The following is a 22884-nucleotide window of genomic DNA, read 5'->3' on the forward strand; positions in this document are numbered from 1 at the left end:
TGACTTCTGTTTTTGAAGGGAGGCAACCAGTTTCCCCATCCTGAGTGCACAAGAAGGGAGGAAGTCCGCCTCTCCTGGCCTCCCCAGATGGCTGGTTTACATCTGCTGGCTCCTTCTGGGTGTCACTAGCCTGGCCACCGCCTTGTTCACAGCACTTTATAGCCTGGAACTGAACAAAGACCAAGCCACCAGCTGGGTTATTTCATTGATTTTATCTGTGCTTCAAAACATCTTCATCATCCAGCCAGTAAAGGTAGGAGAGAAACGGCTCACACCACCAGCGGACAGGGAGCTTGGGAAACTGATCCAGGGTGCCCAGTGGTTCTGACAAAAGAAAGCCCCTCCTCCCAAAATAGATAGAGAGAGTGGAATTTGTCAGGAATATGTCTGACATACTCCCAGAAAAACTCACAAGAACTGGTAGACTAGTAGAAGTACGGTATAACAGAAAAAGATTGGGGAGTTAAGAGGGATGAGTAAAAGAAATCAATTGAGAACAAACTATTTTGGGGGGAAAAGCAATATAAAACTTACTTTAAAATTTTTTAAATTGAATAAAATGTCAAACCCACACAAAGATGTGTAGAGAATAGTATAGTGAGCCCTAAAGTTGTATTACTCAGCTTCAACAATGACCAATTCCGACCAATCTTGTTCCATCTATTTTGAGGGGGAAAAGTGACAGACTTCACATTTCATCCCTAAAAATTTCTATTTTTCTGAAGGATAAAGACTCTTTTTAAAACATAAATATAAGACCATTATCATACCTAAATAAATTAACAATAATTTCTTAATATCCACACAACACTATGAATGTACTTAACACCACTAAATGATACACTTTAAAAAAGTTTAGATGGCAGGTTGTTATGTGTATTTTATCACAATTTTTTTTAAATGCAGTGTTCAGGTTCTTCCAGTTGTCTCATAAATGTTTATTTCACAGTTGTTTTGTTTAAATCAAGATCCACATAAGGTCCATGTGTTGTGGTTAGTTTCTGTGTTTCTTAAGTATTTTTAATTCCCAACCTATAGGCCCCTCCCTTTCACTGGCTAAACCAAGTTGTTGGTCCTACAGAGTTTCCAATATTTGGGTTTTGGTGGCAGGATCACTTCTGCTTTAGGAACACCAGAAGATGAGCCTGAGCTCCCCCAAACAAACTGGGGAGCTTTTCAAACCTCTCAGTGCCCAGGCCTCACTCCAGACCAATTAAACCGTAATTTCCAGAGCTGGGCGTCAAGGCCCAGCAGGGTTATGGCTCCCAGGTGCCACCAATGCACAGCCGCAGTCAAGACAGCGCGGAAGGGGGCCGAGTTTCAAGGAGTGGGTAGAACTTAATTTAAAAACAAAAAAATAAAACTTTCAGTGGAGACAGACCAAAAACATAACTGGAACTCTTAAAGAGATTCCATTCCAGCGGATCCTCGAATCATGTGGTTTTGTTCGGTGTTGCTATGTCATTGCGTTGATGAAGGGAAAAGTGGATTCATGACTGGGACTGTAGTCTGGGGGAGTTTGCACGTTCTCCCCGCGTCTGTAAAGACAGGGGCGTGAGGGGGACAGGCCTGTCTGCATTGTCCCAGTCCCAGTGAGTGGGTGTGGTGTGAGTGGCCCTGCGGTGGGAGAGTCTCCTGTCCAGGAGGGGGTCCCACCTGGCGCCCCGAGTTGCCGGGAGAGGCTTCGGCCACCTGACCCTGAACTGGGATAAGCAGGTAGAGAAATAACAATCTTAACTTGTTTTCATTGATCTTTCTAGAATGTATACAGAGCCCGCATTTATTTCCGTGTTTAATTTTAGAACTATTTTGGGTCTTTACTTTGAAGTTTGGTGATGGTTTGGGGACCAGAAAGGTTTTGTGCTGTAGGAACTTAACTCTTGTTTCTATCAGTTAGCCTCTGGTAAAATTAGTTTTTTTACATCGTCTCACTCAAAGGCACAGTTTCCAAGAACCTAACAACGATGTTAAGTGAGGACTTTACGTATATCAGACACACAGAGGCCTTCAGGAAATGAAAAACGTGATTTCAGAATTCTAAAGTTCAGAAGTTGAGTTGAAGAAGATGTCACCATTGAGACTCAAATTAATTTCCAGGAACATCAAACCAAAATAATAGAAAACATGAACCATATGTAAATATTAAAACCATAAGGAAGGGGAGGCCTCGGCAGCAGACCCAGGGTAACCAGTATGCAGTTAACAAGGAGTGGTAATAACTAGACAATTGGAAAAATATCCCCTGTTGCAAAGAAATACTGAACTTACCTATTGAAAGGTTTCAGTTCCAGGCATAATTAATTTAAAAGGACACACACTGACATGGAGGACAGTAACCTGGGAGGGTCCCAGGCCACATTCCTGATGAGTTCCCAGTGAGCTGACACTGCTGGCCCAAGGGCCACACTTTGAGTCCTATCATTCTGCATGCCAAATCTAGTGTCTTTAAAAGGTCGACATCATAAAAAGGATTACTGGAAAGAGCTATTCTACATCTCTTGAATAATGAGACATTTTTAATATGGATAGGCTCTTCTATTAGGTAATTATTGATAATTTCCTGAAGTGTGAGAATGGTATAAGAATGGTCCTGATTTTTAGGTGATACATGCTTGAATACAGTCAATCTGGCTTTGCAGTTTTAATTGCCTGAATTCCAGTTACCGTAATTTAGTTTAATAACAAGAGTTTCCCAGAAATACAGTGCAAATCTCAGTTACTGTGGGATGTTAACTGAGTAACTGTGTCAAATAAACTGCTGCTAGCTCTTCAGTGGAGAATTCAGATGACTAGGTGTGTTTTCTACTAGTCCTCCCAGTTTTGTCCGCTAGAAGGTGACTTTAGGTTGCAGCAGACACACCCAGAATTGCTGCTTCAAACCCTTTAAACTCCAGCCCTGGCTGAATGGCTTCGTTGGATTCCCTAAGCACAGAGGTTGCCAGTTCGATCCTCACTCAGGGCACGTAGAGCAGCAAATCGACGTTCCTGTCTCCCTCTCCTTCCCTCTCTCCCTCTTCTTCCCTCTCTCCTTCCCTCTCTCCCTCCCTCTCTCCCTCCTTCTCTCCCTCCCTCCTTCCCCTCTCTCACCCTCTGTCTCTCTCCCTTCTTTCCTCTCTCACTAAAGTCAATAAATAAACTTCATAACAAACAAAAAAAACCCTTTAAACTCCAGAAAAGCAGAAAGGCCCTCAAACCCTCGTCCAGACCTCAGGCCTTGCCCTGGTCCATATTGCCCAGCCCTGGGAAGCCCAGGCAGAGCAGAGTGGACTCCCCTGCAGGCCCGGGGACAGGGGGAGGGCATCACCTGCACACACTCTTCCCAGCGACCTAGGCGGGAAGGAGTGCAGTATTAGGGCCCTTGTCCTTTATTCCCCTGAGGACTGGAGCACTCCTCCCCTCCGCGGAGATATAGGGAGTGGGGAACCCTTAAGGTCATACTCAGTTCCAAGATTCCATGACTTCTTTCAAACTGGGATTTAATCCTTAGAACTCTTACAAGTGTGGCTTCTCTGGTCTGGCTCATCACAGGTCTTCCAAAGACAGGTGTGACTGAATCACTTCCCCAACTTGTCACCGACCACTGAGAGTCTGACCTTCCCTAGCCAAGCAGGTGGCGGACTACAGGCAGAATTACAAATAACAGCTTTATTTGGGCACTTGGGACACTTCCAGGTCCCTGTGACTTTGCAAAAGCAATTACGAGATTATTTCTCATTTTTCATAAATATGTCCAAATAATTTAATTGAAAGTCGTTAATAACACCTTCTATGATATCACCTCCTTGGATCCTGTACTATCTGCTCATGAGTTTCTCCATGGTTTCCTGTCCAGATGGTCCTCCTCTCGTTGTTACTATCACTGACTGTGAACAGGATGCCCGGCCTCAGCAAAGGGAAGGAGCAGGAAACGAAGAGAATCCTGGCGCTCTCAGGTAATTCAGGCTCTGACCACTAACGTCCGACTGGGCGGAGAGCAGGCTGTGTGAGAGCAGTGGCCTTCCAGCCACCTCACTGACTCGGACAGACCTATCCTTCGGGGGCTTTGTCTCCTCAGCTAGTTGCTTCTCCTGCTCTGCCCAAGGCCAGCCAGTACTCATTGTGAATTCCTCCCTCGATTGTCATCCTCTCCCTCAGCGCTTCCCCCTCAACTGTGTGCTTGACCGCCTTCAATCTCTTCACTCCTGAGCCCGAAGCTGTTTGCAGCTGCTCACATCTGCACCTGAGTGCCTGCACATGTTTCAAATTAAACATCCACCCACCCCTACAGAAGTTTCTGCCAGCCCCACAAAGCCACCTCTGTACTGTATTTTCGCGTTGCAGTTAAGAACATCACCATTGTCTAAAAATGTCAGAGTCACCCTGAATTTCTGTCTTATTCCTTACATTCAGTTACCAGGCCTGTAACTGACCAGAGCTACTCATATCACATGGGTGAACCTCACAAACACGACAGTGGGCAGAAAAGCAACTTGCAGGAAAATAACAGAAATTTTTAATTATGCAAAACAATGCATGTCTTGTTTAGAGGATTTTTTGTAATGAAGAAATGCACAGAGGCCCTGGCCAGTTGGCTCAGTGGTAGAACATCGGCCCAGTGTGTGGAAGTCCCAGGTTTGATTCCCGGCCAGGGCACAGAGGAGAAGTGCCCATCTGCTTCTCCACCCCGTCCCTCCTTTCTCTTTATCTCTCTCTTCCCCTCCCGCAGCCAAGGCTCCATTGGAGCAAAGTTGGCCCAGGCACTGAGGATGGCTCCATGGCCTCCACTTTAGGTGCTAGAATGGCTCAGGTTGCAATAGAGCAACGTCCCAGATGGGCAGAGCATCGCCCCCTAATGGGTGCCGAGTGGATCCCGGTTGGGCATATGCGGGAGTCTGTCTCTCTGCCTCTCCGCTTCTCACTTCAGAAAAATACAAATAAATAAATAAATAAAAAGAAAAAAAGAAAGAAAGAAATACATGGAAATGATCAACTCCAAAATGGAGGAGATGATTTACCTCTGAAGGGAAGGAGCGAGGCCATTATAGCGGTGCACAGCGGGTTTTATGGCGCAGTCACTGAGCTGTGAGGGTGAGCCAGGGACACGGCACTAAGGAAGAGGCACCCCCTTCCTTATGAAACTAAAGAAATTAACAAGCTGACTACAAAGTGCCTTAATGGTCCTCATTTCATTTCTCCATGCTCTTGAATTATTGTTCTCTCTGCCTAAAATAATTTTTTATTGTCCTCATCCTTGTCTATCTGAAGAGTTCTGTTTAATACTTCAAAACAGATATCAAATGTAACTTTCTCTGTGACATGTTCTCTGCCTCCCATAGGGAGATCTATCTTCTCATTAGTTGATTCCCCCAGCACATGGCAATACATGCTGCCAAGGTTTATGTCATATTCTCATTTATTCTTCCTCTCTCCCTGCACTCTTTCCTCTCCCTCCTCCTTCACTTCCTTCACTTCCTTCACTTCTTTCACCTCCATCACCTCCATCACCTCCTTCACCTCCTTCACCTCCATCACCTCCATCACCTCCTTCACCTCCTTCACCTCCTTCACCTCCATCACCTCCATCACCTCCTTCACCTCCATCACCTCCTTCACCTCCTTCACCTCCATCACCTCCTTCACCTCCTTCACCTTCATCACCTCCTTCACCTTCTTCACCTCCTTCACCTCCATCACCTCCATCACCTCCTTCACCTCCTTCACCTCCATCACCTCCATCACCTCCTTCACCTCCTTCACCTCCTTCACCTCCTTCACCTCCATCACCTCCTTCACCTCCATCACCTCCTTCACCTCCATCACCTGCATCACCTCCTTCACCTCCATCACCTCCTTCACCTCCATCACCTCCTTCACCTCCATCACCTGCATCACCTCCTTCACCTCCATCACCTCCATCACCTCCTTCACCTCCATCACCTCCTTCACCTCCATCACCTCCTTCACCTCCATCACCTCCATCACCTCCATCACCTCCATCACCTTCACCTCCTTCACCTCCATCACCTCCTTCACCTCCTTCACCTCCATCACCTCCTTCACCTCCATCTCCTCCTTCACCTCCTTCACCTTCATCATCTCCTTCATCTCCCCCATCTCCCCCTGTGGTCCCCTTCTGTCTCTCTCTCCCCGTTCTGTCCCTGGATCCTAGCATAACCAAAATTTTAAAAACACCAAAGGCATGACACCAGCTATGTGTTGGCACAGGCTGATTAATCACTAACCCGTTGAGATGTGCTGTTTAAGGGGAAAGAGTGGGTGGTAGTAGGTGAGATGGTCCTGAAGTAAGTCCAGATGCCATTTACAACTCAGGCAGAAACCCCCTGACTGATGAGCTGGGGTGAGAAGAGGGGTGGGCTTGGGGAAGGGTTGCTGGTTTCTCGGGCTTTGTAGTTAAGAACTGGTTCTAGGTTGCGATACACTCATTGACTGGAAATGATTTGACTTAATGTATTTACGGTCAATAATGATAGATACTATGTAATATCAAGCATGCTATGTGATATGGACATTTATGTGATAAAGTTAAATGTATATCTAAGAATCAGTTATGTATTATGCAGATGTAGAGATTAATGTACATGCTTATATACATGGGGTAAAAAATTAATGTATAATTATACATTATATATATTAGATATTATATATCATTTATGTATTATATGTGTGGCATATAGTTTAATGTGTGAAATACATACTGATGGGTAAATTTGTCCAATATTTCAACGTTGGCATTATACATAAGGTTAATTTCATTCACTCACATAGGGTGGTTCAGGAAGTAGTTTAAGCAGAATTTCAGCTTTGGGTGCTGACGCTGGAGTTGGAGCGTCTTCCTAGAGTCTTTGGACGAATTGTTACTCCTCTTCTCTGGTCTCTGAAACCAGGGTCATACAGACACTACAAAGACTTCATTTTAAGAGGTTATTTTAAGAGGGGCATTATACAAGAATAGGACAAAGTGTAGAACAGGTACTGGTTGAGCAGTGATGATGCGTGGGTGTTCAACTGGCTGTCCCCGTTTATGTTACTGTAGCAAGCCTGCGGCCAATAGTCAGAGTGGGCATTGGCTGAGGGCAGGCACGCTGTGCTTGGTTGTTTTGCTGTGTGGAGTGTTGGGATAATAGCTAGGATTAAAACTGAGAGGATGAGAGCCAGAACATGTCCTAGTTTGTTGGAATGGATCACAGCATTGCAGAGGCAAATAGGAAATGCCATACTGGCTTGACGTATGGGGGGAAGGTTAAGGGGTAAGCCAGGGTCTAGTTATCTGGGTCTCCTAGGAGGTCAGGTGAAAGAGAACTAATGTCAGTAGTGTTAAAATTAGGAGTGAGCCTGACCTGTGGTGGTGCAGTGGATAAAGCGTTGACCTGGAAATGCCGAGGTCACCGGTTCGAAACCCTGGGCTTGCCTGGTCAAGGCACATATGGGAGTTGATGCTTCCAGCTCCTCCCCCCCTTCTCTCTCTCTGTCTCTCCTCTCTATCTCTCTCTCTCTTTTTCCCTCTCCTCTCTAAAATGAATAAATTTTTTTTAAAAAAATTTTAAATTAGGAGTGAAAGGCCTAGGACACCTTTGACTGTGTAGAATGGGTGCAGTCAAATGGGATTTGTCTGTGTCAGATGGGATTCCTGTTGGGTTATTGGATCCTATTTCATGAAGCAATAGCTGTACAATTACTAGAGCTCAGAAAGTAAAGGGAAAGAGGAAGTCAAAGAATCAGGTGAGGGTGGTTTTATCAGCTGAGAATCCTCTTCAGACGCCCTCGGCAGTGACTCTGGTTCGAATGTAAGGGATTGCTGGAAGATTTGTGACAACTGTTGCTCCGTGACCTGTGGTCTGACCTGTGATGGCACAGTGGATAAAGTGGCCTGAGGTGGCCGGTTCAAAACCCTGGGCTTGTCTGGTCAAGGCACATATGGGAGTTGATGCTTCCTGCTCCCTCCTCCTTCTCCCACTCTTTCTCCCTCTCTTTCTCCTGTTCTCTCTCCCTCTCCCTCCCTCTCTAATGAATATATATTTAAAATTTTTTAAAAATTTATACTTAAATGTAGCATCTAATGAAGTAAAATAATTATCATTTTAAAAAAAAGATATTTGACCTCATGGTAGTACATGATTTATAAATGCTGTCACTGTTACAGTAAATAGTAAAATGATTGTGATGTTTCAGGTCTATGAATGTGTAAGATTTGTAACATGGACCTCACCCCATGTACAGAAATAGGCAGATAGACACCTGACGTGTGCTGGTGCAGGTGATAACGTATTGACCTGGAACGCTGAGGTCGCCAGTTCTAAACCCCAGGCTTACCCTGTGAAGGCTCATACGAGAAGCAACAGCTATGAGTTGATGCTTCCTGCTCCTCCCTCACCCCTGCCTTTCTCTTTCTCTCCTCTCTCTAAAATCAATAAGTCTAAAGGGAAAAAAAGTTAGAAGTTATATTAATTTTTTTTAATTAATTTTATGTATACTAAAAAGTGAGGTAGAGGTTGTATTTAGGTTCATTGTTGATTTTGTTTTAGAGGAGGGAGGAAGGGGGGAGAGAGAGAGACATCAATTTGTTGTTCCACTCATTTATGCATTCATTGGTTGACTGTTATTTGTGCCCTGACTAGGACTCTGAAACAGATTTATTTATAAGGTTCTTTTTGCCCCAAATTGTGCTCTAATGGTTTGGCGTTTAAATTATTTTCTATTTGTTTTGATTACTGTATAAAATGAAATGTATCTGTATTTGAAGTATAACTTTTTATGTTATGACATACCATTCTGATACATTCCTCTTGCAAAGTGACACTGTGTCTTGGAGGTTTATGGTTTTTAATGCTCTCACTGAGATGTTTAGTTTGTATAGCTGAAATGCTGATGAAAAGGAGGTGTTTTTTTTTCTTTCTTTCTTTTAAACAACCTTTTAGATAAAGATCATGATAGGTTTGTACAGGATAAGGTTGTAGAGTTAATCACCCTCTAACCACTGACCTACCTGGCCAGGGCCCTGTGTAAGTTTAATGAGTGAGGGGATTGGGCTATTTATGATACCAGGGTTCCAACTTTCTCAGTAGGGAAGCTGTGGGTATTGCTGCTTTACATAGTTATGCTACTTCTGTGTGTGTGTGTGTGTGTGTGTGTGTGTGTGTGTGTGTGTGTGTGATAGAGACATAAAGTGACAGAGAGAGGGACAGATAGGGACAGACAGACAGGAAGGGAGATGAGATCATCGACTTCGTTGCAGCACCTTAGTTGTTCATTGATTGCTTTCTCATATGTGCCTTGACCAGGGGGGCTCCAGCAGACCGAGTGATCCCTTGCTCAAGCCAGCGACCTTGGGGTGTCGAACCTGGGTCCTCCACGTCCCAGTCCAGCGCACTGTCCACTGCACCACCACCTGGCCAGGCTAGTTATGCTACTAGATTGGTTATGTTTACTGTTTGATTTCTGCTTATTGGAGTCATTGTTATTACAGAAATTACTCATGGAAACTAAGTATAATTAGGCTTAGGGTCAATGTAGTCAGAAAAGAAAGGTACAATTTGACTAGGCCTTTTTGGTTGAATGCACACGTAGAAGCTTTTATTTGGAATTGGGAGATTAATTTTAGTAAAATATAGTATTTTCTAGTCAAATAAGGCCAAGAAATAGTGATGCTGATTTTTGTCTTGCTGACAAGCTTGTTGTGGGGGGAGGCAGTGTACGACAGCTGGAAACTATCCAGGAAGGTTAGAGAGTAAGAATAGTTTTGAGGGATAACTAAATTTGAGATTCTGTGTTGTAAGGCTGAGCTCAGGTGCCAGAACAAAACCTAGCACAGCTACAGCCCGGTGTTAGCTCCAGATAGTGGGGCACATTATCCGGGGAGTAGTCCGGTGGTGCTACTGGAAGTAAAGCAGCAAAGATGCTTCAATTAAGAGACATTTAATAGACTTTGTTAGGAAGGGTTATCTTTATTAAGATCAGAGTCAGGAAGCGTAGTTGCCCTAGGAGCACAGAGAAGATGATCTAAGCCCGTGATGGCGAACCTTTTTATAAAAACCACCCACTTTTGGGCCTGACCTGTGGTGGCGCAGTGGATAAAGCGTCGACCTGGAAATGCTGAGGTCGCCGGTTCGAAACCCTGGGCTTGCCTGGTCAAGGCACATATGGGAGTTGATGCTTCCAGCTCCTTCCCCCTTCTTTCTCTCTCTCTCTCTCTCTCTCTCTCTGTCTCTCCCTACCTCTCCTCTCTAAAATGAATAAATAAATTAAATTTTAAAAAAAAACGCCCACTTTTGCTGTGCTGGTCAACCTGGTTCCTCCCACCCACTAGTGGGCAGTCCAGCTTTCATGGTGGGCCAATCGAGGCACCGTTTGGTTGCTCTGCTACCTCCCACTATGAAAGCTGGAATGCCCACTAGTGGGCAGGAAAACCAGCACTGCAAAAGTGGGCTTTTATAAAAAGGTTCGCCACCACAGATCTACGCAGTGGAGATAGTTGTAGGGAAGTGGCAACGAGAGCACTTAGCAGGGCTCAGGCCTTGGTGTAGGCCAGGGGTCCCCAAACTTTTTACACAGGGGGCCAGTTCACTGTCCCTCAGACCGTTGGAGGGCCGGACTATAAAAAAAAACTATGAACAAATCCCTATGCACACTGCACATATCTTATTTTAAAGTAAAAAACAAGCCTGACCAGGCGGTGTCGCAGTGGATAGAGCGTCGGACTGGGATGGAGAGGACTCAGGTTCGAGACCCCAAGGTCACCAGCTTGAGCGCAGGCTCATCTGGTTTGAGCAAAAGCTCACCAGCTTGAACCCAAGGTCACTGGCTCCAGCAAGGGGTTACTCGGTCTGCTGAAGACCTGCGGTCAAGGCACATATGAGAAAGCAATCAATGAACAACTAAGGTGTTGCAACGCGCAATGAAAAACTAATGATTGATGCTTCTCATCTCTCTCCGTTCCTGTCTGTCTGTCCCTGTCTATCCTTCTCTCTGACTCACTCTCTGTCTCTGTAAAAAAATAAATAAATAAAGTAAAAAACAAACGAGAACAAATACAATATTTAAAATAAAGAACAAGTAGCCTGACCTGTGGTGGCACAGTGGATAAAGCGTCGACCTGGAAATGCTGAGGTTGCTGGTTTGAAACCCTGGGCTTGCCTGGTCAAGGCACATATGGGAGTTGATGCTTCCAGTTCCTCCCCCCCCCTCTCTGTCTCTCCTCTCTCTCTCTCTCTCTCTCTCTCTCTCTGTCTCTCCCTCTCCTCTCTAAAATGAATAAAAAAATAAAAATAATAAAAAATAAAATAAAATAAAGAACAAGTAAATTTAAATCAACAAACTGACCAGTATTTCAATGGGAACTATGCTCCTCTCACTGACCACCAATGAAAGAGGTGCCCCTTCCGGAAGTGCTGCGAGGGCTGGATAAATGGCCTCAGGGGGCCGCATGTGGCCTCGGGCCATAGTTTGAGGACCCCTGGTGGTAGGCCCTCTTAGCATTTGGATGGTTAGGTCTCTGGAGTAGAATCCTGTGAGGAAAGGCATTCCTGTTAGTGCTAGACTTCAGTAATGAGTGCAGTCGCGGAGAAGGGCAATGTTTTGAATAGGCCACCTATATTCTGGATATTTTGTTCGTCGTTTAGGTTGTGAATAATAGACCCAGAACATAAGAGTGCTATGGCTTTGAAGAATGCACATGTGCCGATGTGTAAAGTGCTAGATATGGTTAATGCCAATGGTCATTGTTATTAGGCCCAATTGGCTTGAGGTACAAAAGGTGACACATTTTTAAAAGATTGTATTAATTGATTTCAGAGAGAGGTGAGGAGAGAGAGAGAGAGAAAAGGGGAGGGAGGAGTGCGAATCATCAACTCAGAGATTTTGCTTCCCATATGTGCCTTGACCAGGCAAGCCTGGGGTTTCCAACTGATGACCCTAGCGCTCCAAGTCAGTGCTTTACCCACTGCGCCACCACAGGTCAGGCTGACAGTCTTTTTTGTATTGTTTTGAGTATGAGTGCAAATTGCTGTGAATAATGTGGTAGTGGCTTCTAGGCATAATGTTGTTTGGTTAAACTTGTTTTCTAGTAATAGGTAAAGTCAGATTAGTAGGAAGATTCCTGCTATGACTGTTGTACTTGAGTGGATGGAGTAGGCTAAGACAGGACAAGTGTAGGGCCTTCGTTAGTGGGAGGTAGTCATGGGTCAAGTCTGAATTGGGTGGATTTTCTGGCCGCAGCTAGAAGGGGCCCAGCTACTGGAAAGTTAGTATTGTTAAGGTTGAGTAAAAAGATCTGTTGAAGATCTCTCTCATGAGTCAAAATTAAACAGGAATCATGCCGTTGACATAATGAATCTGATGTCTGCAGTGTGGTTATATATGAGTTCTTGGGAGAGCTGCAGTGTTTGTGTCTGTTCAACCATGCCATCGTCTGATTAGTAGGAATGATACAATTTCTGCTCCTTCTCATCCAGTGACTAGTTGAAAAAGATTATTAGCGCTGACCTAGATTAGTATTATAATGAGAATTAAAAGGAGATATTAAAAAAATTGGTTAGCCCTGGCTGGTTGGCTCAGTGGTAGAGCGTCGGCCTGGCGTGCAGGAGTCCCGGGTTCGATTCCCAGCCAGGGCACACAGGAGAAGTGCCCATCTACTTCTCCACCCCTCCCCCTCTCCTTCCTCTCTGTCTCTCTCTTCCTCCCATAGCCAAGGCTCCATTGGAGCAGCATTTGCCCAGGCGCTGAGGATGGCTCTGTGGCCTCTGCCTCAGGCGCTGGAATGGCTCTGATTGCAACAGAGCAACGCCCCGGAGGGGCAGAGCATCGCCCCCTGGTGGGCGTGCCAGGTGGATCCCGGTCTGGCACATGCGGGAGGGAGTCTGTCTGACTGCCTCCCCATTTCCAACTTCAGGAAAATACAAAAAAAAAAAAAAAAGATTGGTTAATGGCGTGGGGGTGGTGGAGGAGGGTGTGGGGGGATAGGTAGTGATGGAAGAAGACTTGACTTGGGGGTGAGCACACAATATGGTGAGCAGGGGAATTGTGCACCTGATACCTGTATAATTTTGTGCACCTGATACCTGTATAATTTTGTTAACTAGTGTCACCCCAGTACATTCAATTAAAAATAAAAACACCCTGACCTGTGGTGGCACAGTGGATAAAGCGTCGACCTGGAAACGCTGAGGTTGCCGGTTCAAAACCCTGGGCTTGCCTGGTCAAGGCACATATGGGAGTTGATGCTTCCTGCTCCTCCCCCCTTTTCTCTCTCTCTCTCTCTCTCTCTCTCTCTCCTCTCTATAATGAATAAATAAAAAAATTTAAAAATAAAAACAAAGCAACAAAAATAAAAGAAAAATATATTAAGCTAATTCCAATTATATAAGGCTTTTTGGAAGTGTGATAATAGAGCAAAATGATGTGTTTATTTATAGAGCTTCCTTAACTTCTCAGATAGTAGAGCAGATAATCAATGTGCCCAAATTGGAATGTTAAGCAGATAGAATGCTGTGCTAAATAAATCTCAGAATGTCTAGGAGAGCCTTACCAGGCGGTAGTGCAGTAGAGAGAGTGTTGCACTGGGATGCGGAGGACCCAGGTTCGAAACCCCGAGGTCACTGGCCTGAGCACAGGCTCATCCAGTTTGAGCACGGACTCACCAGCTTGAGCGCCAGGTTGCTGACTTGAGTGTGGGATCATAGACATGACCCCACCAGCCTGGGTGCTGGGTCACTGGCTTGAGCGTGGGATCATAGACATGACCCCATGGTTGTTAGCTTGAGCCCAAAGGTCACTGGCTTGAAGCCCATGGTCACTGGCTCAAGCAAGGGGTCCCTCACTCTGTTGTAGCCCACTGGTCAAGGCACATATGAGAAAGCAATCAATGGACAACTAAGGTGCCACAACAAAGAATTGATGCTTCTCATCTCTCTCCCTTCCTGTCTGTCCCTATCTGTCCCTCTCTCTGATTCTGTCTCTGTCAAAAAATTAAATTAAAAAAAAAAAAAGAATGCTAAGAGAATACTAACAAAGATAAAAAGCCATCCTTTAAAAAAGATTTTAAAAAATGTTACGTGTTTTGCCTGACCAGGAGGTGGCGCAGTGGATAGAGCATCGGACTGGGATGCCGAGTGCCGAGGACCCAGGTTCTAGACCCTGGGGTCACTGGCTTGAGCTCGGGCTCATCTGGTTTGAGCAAAAGCTCACCAGCTTGAACCCAAGGTCACTGGCTCCAGCAAGGGGTTACTCGGTCTGCTGTAGCCCCTCAGTCAAGGCACATATGAGAGATCAATCAATGAACAACTAAGGAACTGCAACGAAGAATTGATGTATCTCATCTTCCTCCCTTCCTGTCTGTCTGTCCCTATCTGTCCCTCTCTCTGTCTCTGCCACACACAAAAAAAATAGTTACATGTTTCCTCATTTATAAGGCAACTTTTATTTATTGCCTGTTTTGGTTTTGTTGGAGTGACACTTGTTCTCGAAATTACAAGGGTCTCAGGTGTGCCGTTCCTTGGCACGGCATCTGGGCACTGTCTTGTGCGTTCACCACCCCAGGTCAGGTGTCCTCCCATCACCATTTGTCCCCCGGTAGCCTCCTCCACCTGCCCCCACCTGACTTCCGCCACCAGCAGTCACTACACTGTTGTCTCTGTTCATGAGTGTTTTCTCTTTATTTTCAATGGGATAGAAAGCTCTCAAATTCGGATCTCTACTTGCCAAAGGCTCTCTTCTAATCTAGTGTTTCTGGGAAGGAGAATGGCCTCTGCTTCTGACGTCAGACCTTGCCTGTAGCCTCAGTGTGTGTAGAATGTAGACCGAGGGAACGTTTGTTTTTCAGTGATTATTTTTTTTCTGTAATCTTTTAAATAATGCTTCAGTCATATGAGGTTCCATCAGTGAAAGTGCATTTGGTAACACAACTATTTTCCAAAAATGATTGTAAGAAATTAAATGTAGAAAATAAAGACATTTGATTATCACTGAAAAAAATAAATAAAAATAATTTAAAATTAAAATTTGGCTGATAATAGGATCTGAATGTATATATCATGTTGCAAATTCTATGATTGATCATGTGATGAATAGTGCTGCTGGCATAAGTGTTATTTTTAGAGTTGAATAGTTATTCAGTGTCTATTTGAGATGATTATTTCTTGGCCCAATTGAATAGATTTTGTAAGGTTAGGTTAGTGATAAAGGCATATGAAACTGCAGTTTTTAGCCTGACCAGGCAGTGGAACGAGAACCATGGATAAGAGTGTCACACTGGGATGCAGAGGACCCAGGTTTGAAATCCCTAGGTCGCCGGCTTGAGCACGAGCTCATCTACTAGCTTGAGCGCAGGCTCACTAGCTTGAGCATGGGATCACAGACATGACCCCATGGTCGCTGGCTTGAGCCCAAGGTCGCTGGCTTGAGCCCAAGGTTTCTGGCTTGAGCAAGGGGTCACTCACTCTGCTGTAGTTCCCCCCCCCCCGCCATCAAGGCACATATGAGAAAGCAATCAATGAGCAACTAAGGAGCCACAATGAAGAATTTATGCTTCTCACCTCTCTCTCTTCCTGCCTGTCTGTCCCTCTGTCTCTCTCTCTGCCACCAAACAAAACAAAACAAAACAAAAACACGGTAGTTTTTCCGTAGGAGGATATGTCTTGCTTTGGTAGGTATTAGAAATGGTTGCTATGACTAGTAGAATTAATACAATTAGAGAAATTAGTGTTGAGGAGGAAATAGAAATAATTACTCTTATTTGGAGTTGCACTGATATTTTAGTTCCCAAGACCAACGGATAACTCCTATTCTTTTAAAAGTTCGGAGAGGCTATACTAATATATATGGAGGCATGAGTTTGCAGTTCTTGCATACTTTTTCAGTAAGTAAGAACTTTTTGTTTCTGTTGTTAAATTTAAAATCTAATATCTTCATTCAGCTGTGTTTACAGTACCAAGCTCCTGATTTCGGGGCTGGTGCATAGAAGCAGGAGGGGCAGCAAGTGCAGTTATGACGGTGTGTTCTCAGTGCAGGACGGTTAATGTTGTTGACGGATGTGTTTTCCTTGTTGTGTCATAATTAGTAGTAGAGGAAATAGTGGGTGGTAATAGCAATGTTAACTCCTATAAGAGTGATAGATAGATTGGACCCAGAGAATGTTGGTATAACTATGAAAAATTCTCCAATTAAAACAATTTTAGGCCCTGGCCGGTTGGCTCAGCGGTAGAGCGTTGGCCTAGCGTGCGGAGGACCCGGGTTCGATTCCCGGCCAGGGCACATAGGAGAAGCGCTCATTTGCTTCTCCACCCCTCCGCCGCGCTTTCCTCTCTGTCTCTCTCTTCCCCTCCCGCAGCCAAGGCTCCATTGGAGCAAAGATGGCCCGGGCGCTGGGCATGGCTCTGTGGCCTCTGCCTCAGGCGCTAGAGTGGCTCCGGTCGCAATATGGCGACGCCCAGGATGGGCAGAGCATCGCCCCCTGGGGGGCAGAGCACCGCCCCTGGTGGGCGTGCCGGGTGGATCCCGGTTGGGCGCATGCGGGAGTCTGTCTGACTGTCTCTCCCTGTTTCCAGCTTCAGAAAAATGAAAAAAAAAAAAAAAAAAAATTTAGGGGCCTGACCTGTGGTGGTGCAGTAGATAAAGTGTCAGCCTAGAATGCTGAGGTCACCGGTTTGAAGCCCTGGGCTTGCCTGGTCAAGGCACATATGGGAGTTGATATACCTGCTCCTCCCCCTTCTCTCTCTCTCTCTTGAAAAATGAATAAGTAAAATCTAAAAATCAAAGTCCAAAAATTAAAAATGTATGTATTATTTAAAAAAGAAAGAAATAGGCAGATAGGTTATGGATGTTCCGTTGGCATGGAGATATCAGATAACTCAGTCATAGTGTACGTTGTGTTCTGCTGTGCCCCAGCAGACATGGGTTATGAGAGAGAAAGCAGTGACAGTGTCTGGTGTGTAGTGGAGAAGTAAGAAAAGTTTGGTCAGGATTTGCAGGGCCAAGTCAATTCCTAGAAGGATTTTGAAGTTTCATCGTTCATTGGTCAATGAACGAGTTGTTGATAATTTTAATTGGTGGGATTTTCATACTATGAGTTGATGCTTTCCGCTCCTCCCCCACTTTCTCTCTCCCTCTCTCATCTCTTTAAGATTTTTTTTTTTTTACAGAGACAGAGAGAGTCAGAGAGAGGGATAGATAGGGACAGACAGGAACAGAGAGAGATGAGAAGCATCAATCATCAGTTTTTCGTCGTGACACCTTAGTTCAGGGGTAGTTAAATTTTTTTTTTTTTATGTATTTTTCTGAAGTTGGAAACAGGGAGGCAGTCAGACAGACTCCCTCATGGGATCCACCCGGCTCGCCCACCAGGGGGCGATGCTCCACCCATCCGGGGTATTGCTCTGTTGCAACCAGAGCCATTCTAGTGCCTGAGGCAAAGGCCACAGAGCCATCCCCAGCGCCCGGGCCATCTTTGCTCCAATGGAGCCTTGGCTGCAGGAGGGGAAGAGAGAGACAGAGAGGAAGGAGAGGGGGAGGGGTGGAGAAGTAGATGGGCACTTCTCCTGTGTGCCCTGGCCGGGAATCGAACCCAGGACTCCTACATGCCAGGCCGACACTCTACCACTGAGCCAATCGGCCAGGGCCTGGTAGTTAACCTTTTTATACCTACTGCCCACTTTTATATCTCTGTTAGTAGTAAAATTTTCTAACCGCCCACCGGTTCCACAGTAATGGTGATTTATAAAGTAGGGAAGTAACTTTATAAAATTTATAAAGCAGAGTTACAGCAAGTTAAAGCATATAATAATAATTACTTACCAAGTACTTTATGTTGTATTTTTGCTAAGTTTGGCAGAACAAATCTTTATAAAACAACTTACTATAGTTAAATCTATCTTTTTATTTATACTTTGATTGCTCCGCTACCGCCCACCATGAAAACTGGAACGCCCACTAGTGGGCGGTAGGGACCAGTACCACTGCCTTAGTTGTTCATTGATTGCTTTCTCATATGTGCCTTGACCGTGGGGCTACAGCAGACCGAGTAACCCCTTGCTCGAGTCAACGACCTTAGGTTCAAGCTGGTGAGCTTTGCTCAAACCAGATGAGCTCACATTCAAGCTGGCAACCTCAGGGTCTCGAACCTGGGTCCTCCACATCCCAGTCCGATGCTCTATCCACTGCGCCACCACCTTGTCAGGCCCTCTATCATTTCTTTAAAATCAATAAATAACATCTTTAAAAATAATAATAATTGTTGGGGGTAAAGCTAGATTAGTAAGACTTACTAGCCCTCACCAGATAACTCATTTGGTTAGAGCAGGGGTCGGGAACCTATGGCTTGCGAGCCAGATGTGGCTCTTTTGATGGCTACATCTGGCTCACAGACAAATCTTTAATAAAAAAAAATAACGTTAAAAATATAAAACATTCTCATGTATTACAATCCATTCATTTCCTACTGCTCATGTTCATGGTTGCGGGTGACTGGAGCCAATCACAGCTGTCCTCTGGGACAACACCAAATTTTTATTGGATAATGGGTAACGTACACGAGTCTTTGTATGGCTCTCACGGAATTACATTTTAAAATATGTGGCATTCATGGCTCTCTCAGCCAAAAAGGTTCCCGACCCCCAGGGTTAGAGCATTGTCCCGAAGCACAGTGGTTGCTGGTTCAATCCCTGGTCAGGGCACACAGTGGATCAGATCTATGTTCCTCTCTCCCTCTCTCTCTTCCTCTCTCTGTCTCTCTCTCTCTTTCTCTCTCTGTCTAGCTAAAATCCATAAATAAAAATTTTTAAAAATAAGACTTGCTCATAGTCACTGCTCTGCTCTCAGTGGAAGAATTGTTTTTAGGCCACAAGCTAAAATTATAGGTTGGCTCTGGATTTGTTCGCAGTTTGAGTTTGCCAGGAGAATAATAGCGAGGCTGTAAGGCCATGTGGCTCCTGTATAGCTTCTTGATGTTTTAATAAGGAGGGATATAATCACTAGTGCTGTGTGGCTGATGGAGGAGTAGGTGCCGAGTGATTGTAAGTCCATCTGGTGTAGGAAGATAGAACTGGCTTAGGAAGACAGTTATAATTATGCCTCCTAAGAAAGTATTAGGAAATAGTATGCTATGAAGTTTGTTAGGCAGGTTGGCATTATGTGACTCGTAGCATGCCATAGCCCCTAGTGTAAGTAATACAGCTGCAAGAACTGTCAAGCCAACAATGGGGTCTTCTCTGTGTGCCTTTGGTGGTCATAAGTGGAGGTCAGAGAGAAGCATTTTCACTATAAATGTTATGATGCATGCTTGTCCTAGAAAAATATTAGATCAAGAAGTAGGCAGAAAAAAGTAGGCAGAGGTTGAACTCAGTATTGGGCTAGTAGGAACTATATAGTCTATAAGGTTTTTTTGTTGTTGTTGTTGTTGTTTTAATTTTTTTTTATTTATTCATTTTAGAAAGGAGAGAGAGAGGGAGAGGAGAGAGAGACAGAGAGAGAGAAGGGGGGGAGGAGCAGGAAGCATCAACTCCCATATGTGCCTTGACCAGGCAAGCCCAGGATTTCGAACCGGCAACCTCAGCATTTCCAGGTCGACGCTTTATCCACTGTGCCACCACCGGTCAGGCCTATAAGGTTTTGAATATAGACTCGTGTGATGAGGCGTGGAAGTGATCCCACTAGTGTGTAAGACAAGAAGTCCTGCCTTTAGTCATTCTGTTTGAAGCCCTGTGCCTGTGATGACAGTTAGGGTTGGCACTGGTGTTGCTTCAAATAGAATATAAAATAGGCTTAGTTCTGTGGTTGTAAATGTCGTGGTCAGTAACACTGGCCTGTCCTGGAATTGTCCGAAGTGCAGAATCTAGGCTTCACCCCATAGTCTGCACCTAACAAAACTGCCGGGTCGCCCTGGCCGGTTGGCTCAGCAGTAGAGCGTCGCCCTAGCGTGCGGAGGACCCGGGTTCGATTCCCGGCCAGGGCACACAGGAGAAGCGCCCATTTGCTTCTCCACCCCTCCGCCACACTTTCCTCTCTGTCTCTCTCTTCCCCTCCCGCAGCCAAGGCTCCATTGGAGCAAAGATGGCCCGGGCGCTGGGGATGGCTCTGTGGCCTCTGCCTCAGGCGCTAGAGTGGCTCTGGTCGCAACATGGTGACGCCCAGGATGGGCAGAGCATCGCCCCCTGGTGGGCAGAGCTTCGCCCCTGGTGGGCGTGCTGGGTGGATCCCGGTCGGGCGCATGCGGGAGTCTGTCTGACTGTCTCTTCCTGTTTCCAGCTTCAGAAAAATGAAAAAATAAAAAATAAAACAAAAAACAAAACTGCCGGGTGATTTCCGTGCATGTCCAGAATTGAGAAGGACTGAAGGTGCTCTCAGCAGGTGCGCCCCCATGGAGAGTAAGCCGTTTAGAAACTTCTACAGCAGTTGGGCAGACTGCTTTTAGGCCTACATCTCATTCTGTAGGCCTTTGTTCTGTTTCAGTTTTCTACTAATTTTTATTGTACCTTACAAAAGTATCAGTTCCTGATGGATTGGATTTTTTTTTTTAAAGAAGTCTTTCACTTGAGATCTCTGGTTTGTGTCTTCAACATGGAACAAACAGGAAGTACTCATAGTGTTCAACAAGTGATGAATAACTGCTTAATGAAATATAAGATTTTTTGGCCTAGGCCCTGGCCGGTTGGCTCAGTGGTAGAGCGTCGGCCTGGCGTACAGGAATCCCGGATTCGATTCCCAGCCAGGGCACACAGGAGAAGCGCCCATCTGCTTCTCCACCCATCCCCCTCTCCTTCCTCTCTGTCTCTCTCTTCCCCTCCCGCAGCCAAGGCTCCATTGGAGCAAAGTTGGCCGGGGCACTGAGGATGGCTCTGTGGCCTCTGCTTCAGGCGCTAGAGTGGCTCTGGTTGCAACAGAGCGACGCCCCAGGTGGGCAGAGCATCGCCCCCTGGTGGGCATGCCGGGTAGATCTCGGTCGGGCGCATGCGGGAGTCTGTCTGACTGTCTCCCTGTTTCCAACTTCAGAAAAATACCAAAAAAAAAAAAAAAAAAGATTTTTTGGCCTATATTTCAATTTTTGACAGCAAAATGTTCTTCATCACTACCTGGTTCAAGAGATAAGAGGAACCCCATCTCCGTAGCCCCAGCTATCAACGGTCCCATGGAGCGCCCGGAAAGAACCTTGGACAAGAAGAAACTCTTCAGGCTGACGGGCGACGTTGTGGGTATGGAGCGGAGACGTGGCGTGCTGGTACTGCCGCCTGGTGCCCAGCCAGATGGGGCAGCGGGGATCAGATGGAAAACGTGGAAGGGGAAAGACATTTTAAGACATTCAGCTAAAAAAATTCTGGATTTTTCCAGTAAGCGAGGTGGCATAGTAAATGGAAAGACTCCTAGAGCCTTGGGATCTAATTGTGAGCTTGCATAAGTCACTTTCTCTACCTACAGAATAGTAACAAAACTTGGTCCTCACACTTCACAGGGTGGAGGAGTAATGGCTATGCTTTGAAAAATGGCCAACCGGCCAGGGCCAAAATTTTCTTTCTTAAGGAATGCTTCTTGTTCCGTATTTTTCACCAGTTACCAAGACTTTGTCATATTATTACGTTCCATCTTGTCCAGTAAGCTGTATCCTGGAAATTGTTGCATGCGCTTATCTCAGAATTGGTGGCTTCCTGTTGGAATATGGAGCATCTCCTGTGTTCCTAAAATAATATGAAAGAGGCCCTGGCCAGTTGGCTCAGTGGTAGAGCATCGGCCTGGCGTGCAGAAGTCCCGGGTTCAATTCGGGCCAGGGCACACAGGAGAAGCGCCCATCTGCTTCTCCACCCCTCCCCCTCTCCTTCCTCTCTGTCTCTCTCTTCCCCTCCCGCAGCCAAGGCTCTATTGGAGCAAAGATGACCCGGGCGCTGGGGATGGCTCTGTGGCCTCTGCCTCAGGCGCTAGAGTGGCTCTGGTCACAACATAGCGATGCTCAGGATGGGCAGAGCATCGCCCCCTGGTGGGCAGAGCTTCGCCCCTAGTGGACATGCTGGATGGATCCCGGTGGGGCGCATGCAGGAGTCTGTCTGACTGTCTCTCCCCGATCTCAGCTTCAGAAAAATACAAAAAAAAATTAATAATAATAATAATCTGAAAGACATACTAATCTCAGCAAACATTTATAATCTTTCCTTAAAGGTGTTACTAGGTGCATCCAGGAGAGTTTTTGTTTATGTTTTTGTTTTTTTCTTGTGGGAGAAACAGAGTCAAAGAGAGGGATAGACAGGAAGGGAAAGAGATGAGAAACATCAATTCTTTGTTGTGACACCTTAGTTGTTCATTGATTGCTTTCTTATATGTGCCTTGACCAGGGGGCTGCAGCAGACCGAGTGACCCCTTGCTCAAGCCAACGACCTTGGGCTTCAAGCTGGTGAGCTTTGCTCAAACCAGATGAGCTTGCGCTCAAGCTGGCGACCTTGGGGTCTCGAACCTGGGTCCTCCGCATCCCAGTCTGAGGCTCTATCCACTGCGCCACCGGCTCCAGGAGAGTTTTTATAGATGGCAACTCCTAGTCATTGTAGACTGATTCTTTCTAGTTCAGGTAAGGTGGTGACAGTTTGAGGTTCAGGGCACATTATGTTTGCGGTTGGTAACTGTACTGATTAAATACTAAAACGTAAACTGAAGTGCGGGTGACTTTGGCGAGTGCCACTGGGATAGGCTGGCTCTCTCTGGGACTGCTCGGGTCTGCAGGCGAGAGAGTGTCATGGCCCACAAGCACGGCTTCAGAAGCCAGCTGCCCAGGGGCATGTTCCTGCTCTCCACTCAGCACAGTGCGTTCACCGGTAAATCACTCCACCTCTGCCCTTGGCTTCCCCCTGCCGTCGGGTCTGCCCTGTGAGACTGACATATAGATGAAAAGCTTAGCCCTAGCCCGATGGCTCGGTTGGGTAG

General features: G+C 45.8%; 1 protein-coding gene across 1 annotated transcript in view; it reads left to right on the forward strand.

The window, feature by feature from the left end:
• Positions 1-22884, forward strand: part of PKD1L3 (polycystin 1 like 3, transient receptor potential channel interacting) — an 82266-nt gene that overhangs the window by 40360 nt on the left and 19022 nt on the right. The window contains 3 exon segments of the mRNA XM_066244114.1: positions 19-253; positions 3833-3932; positions 21033-21212. Of these exon segments, the coding sequence (XP_066100211.1) occupies positions 19-253; positions 3833-3932; positions 21033-21212 (515 nt within the window).

Source organism: Saccopteryx bilineata, chromosome 9 (genome assembly GCF_036850765.1).
Source record: "Saccopteryx bilineata isolate mSacBil1 chromosome 9, mSacBil1_pri_phased_curated, whole genome shotgun sequence".
In the NCBI taxonomy this organism is placed as follows: Eukaryota; Metazoa; Chordata; class Mammalia; order Chiroptera; family Emballonuridae; genus Saccopteryx; species Saccopteryx bilineata.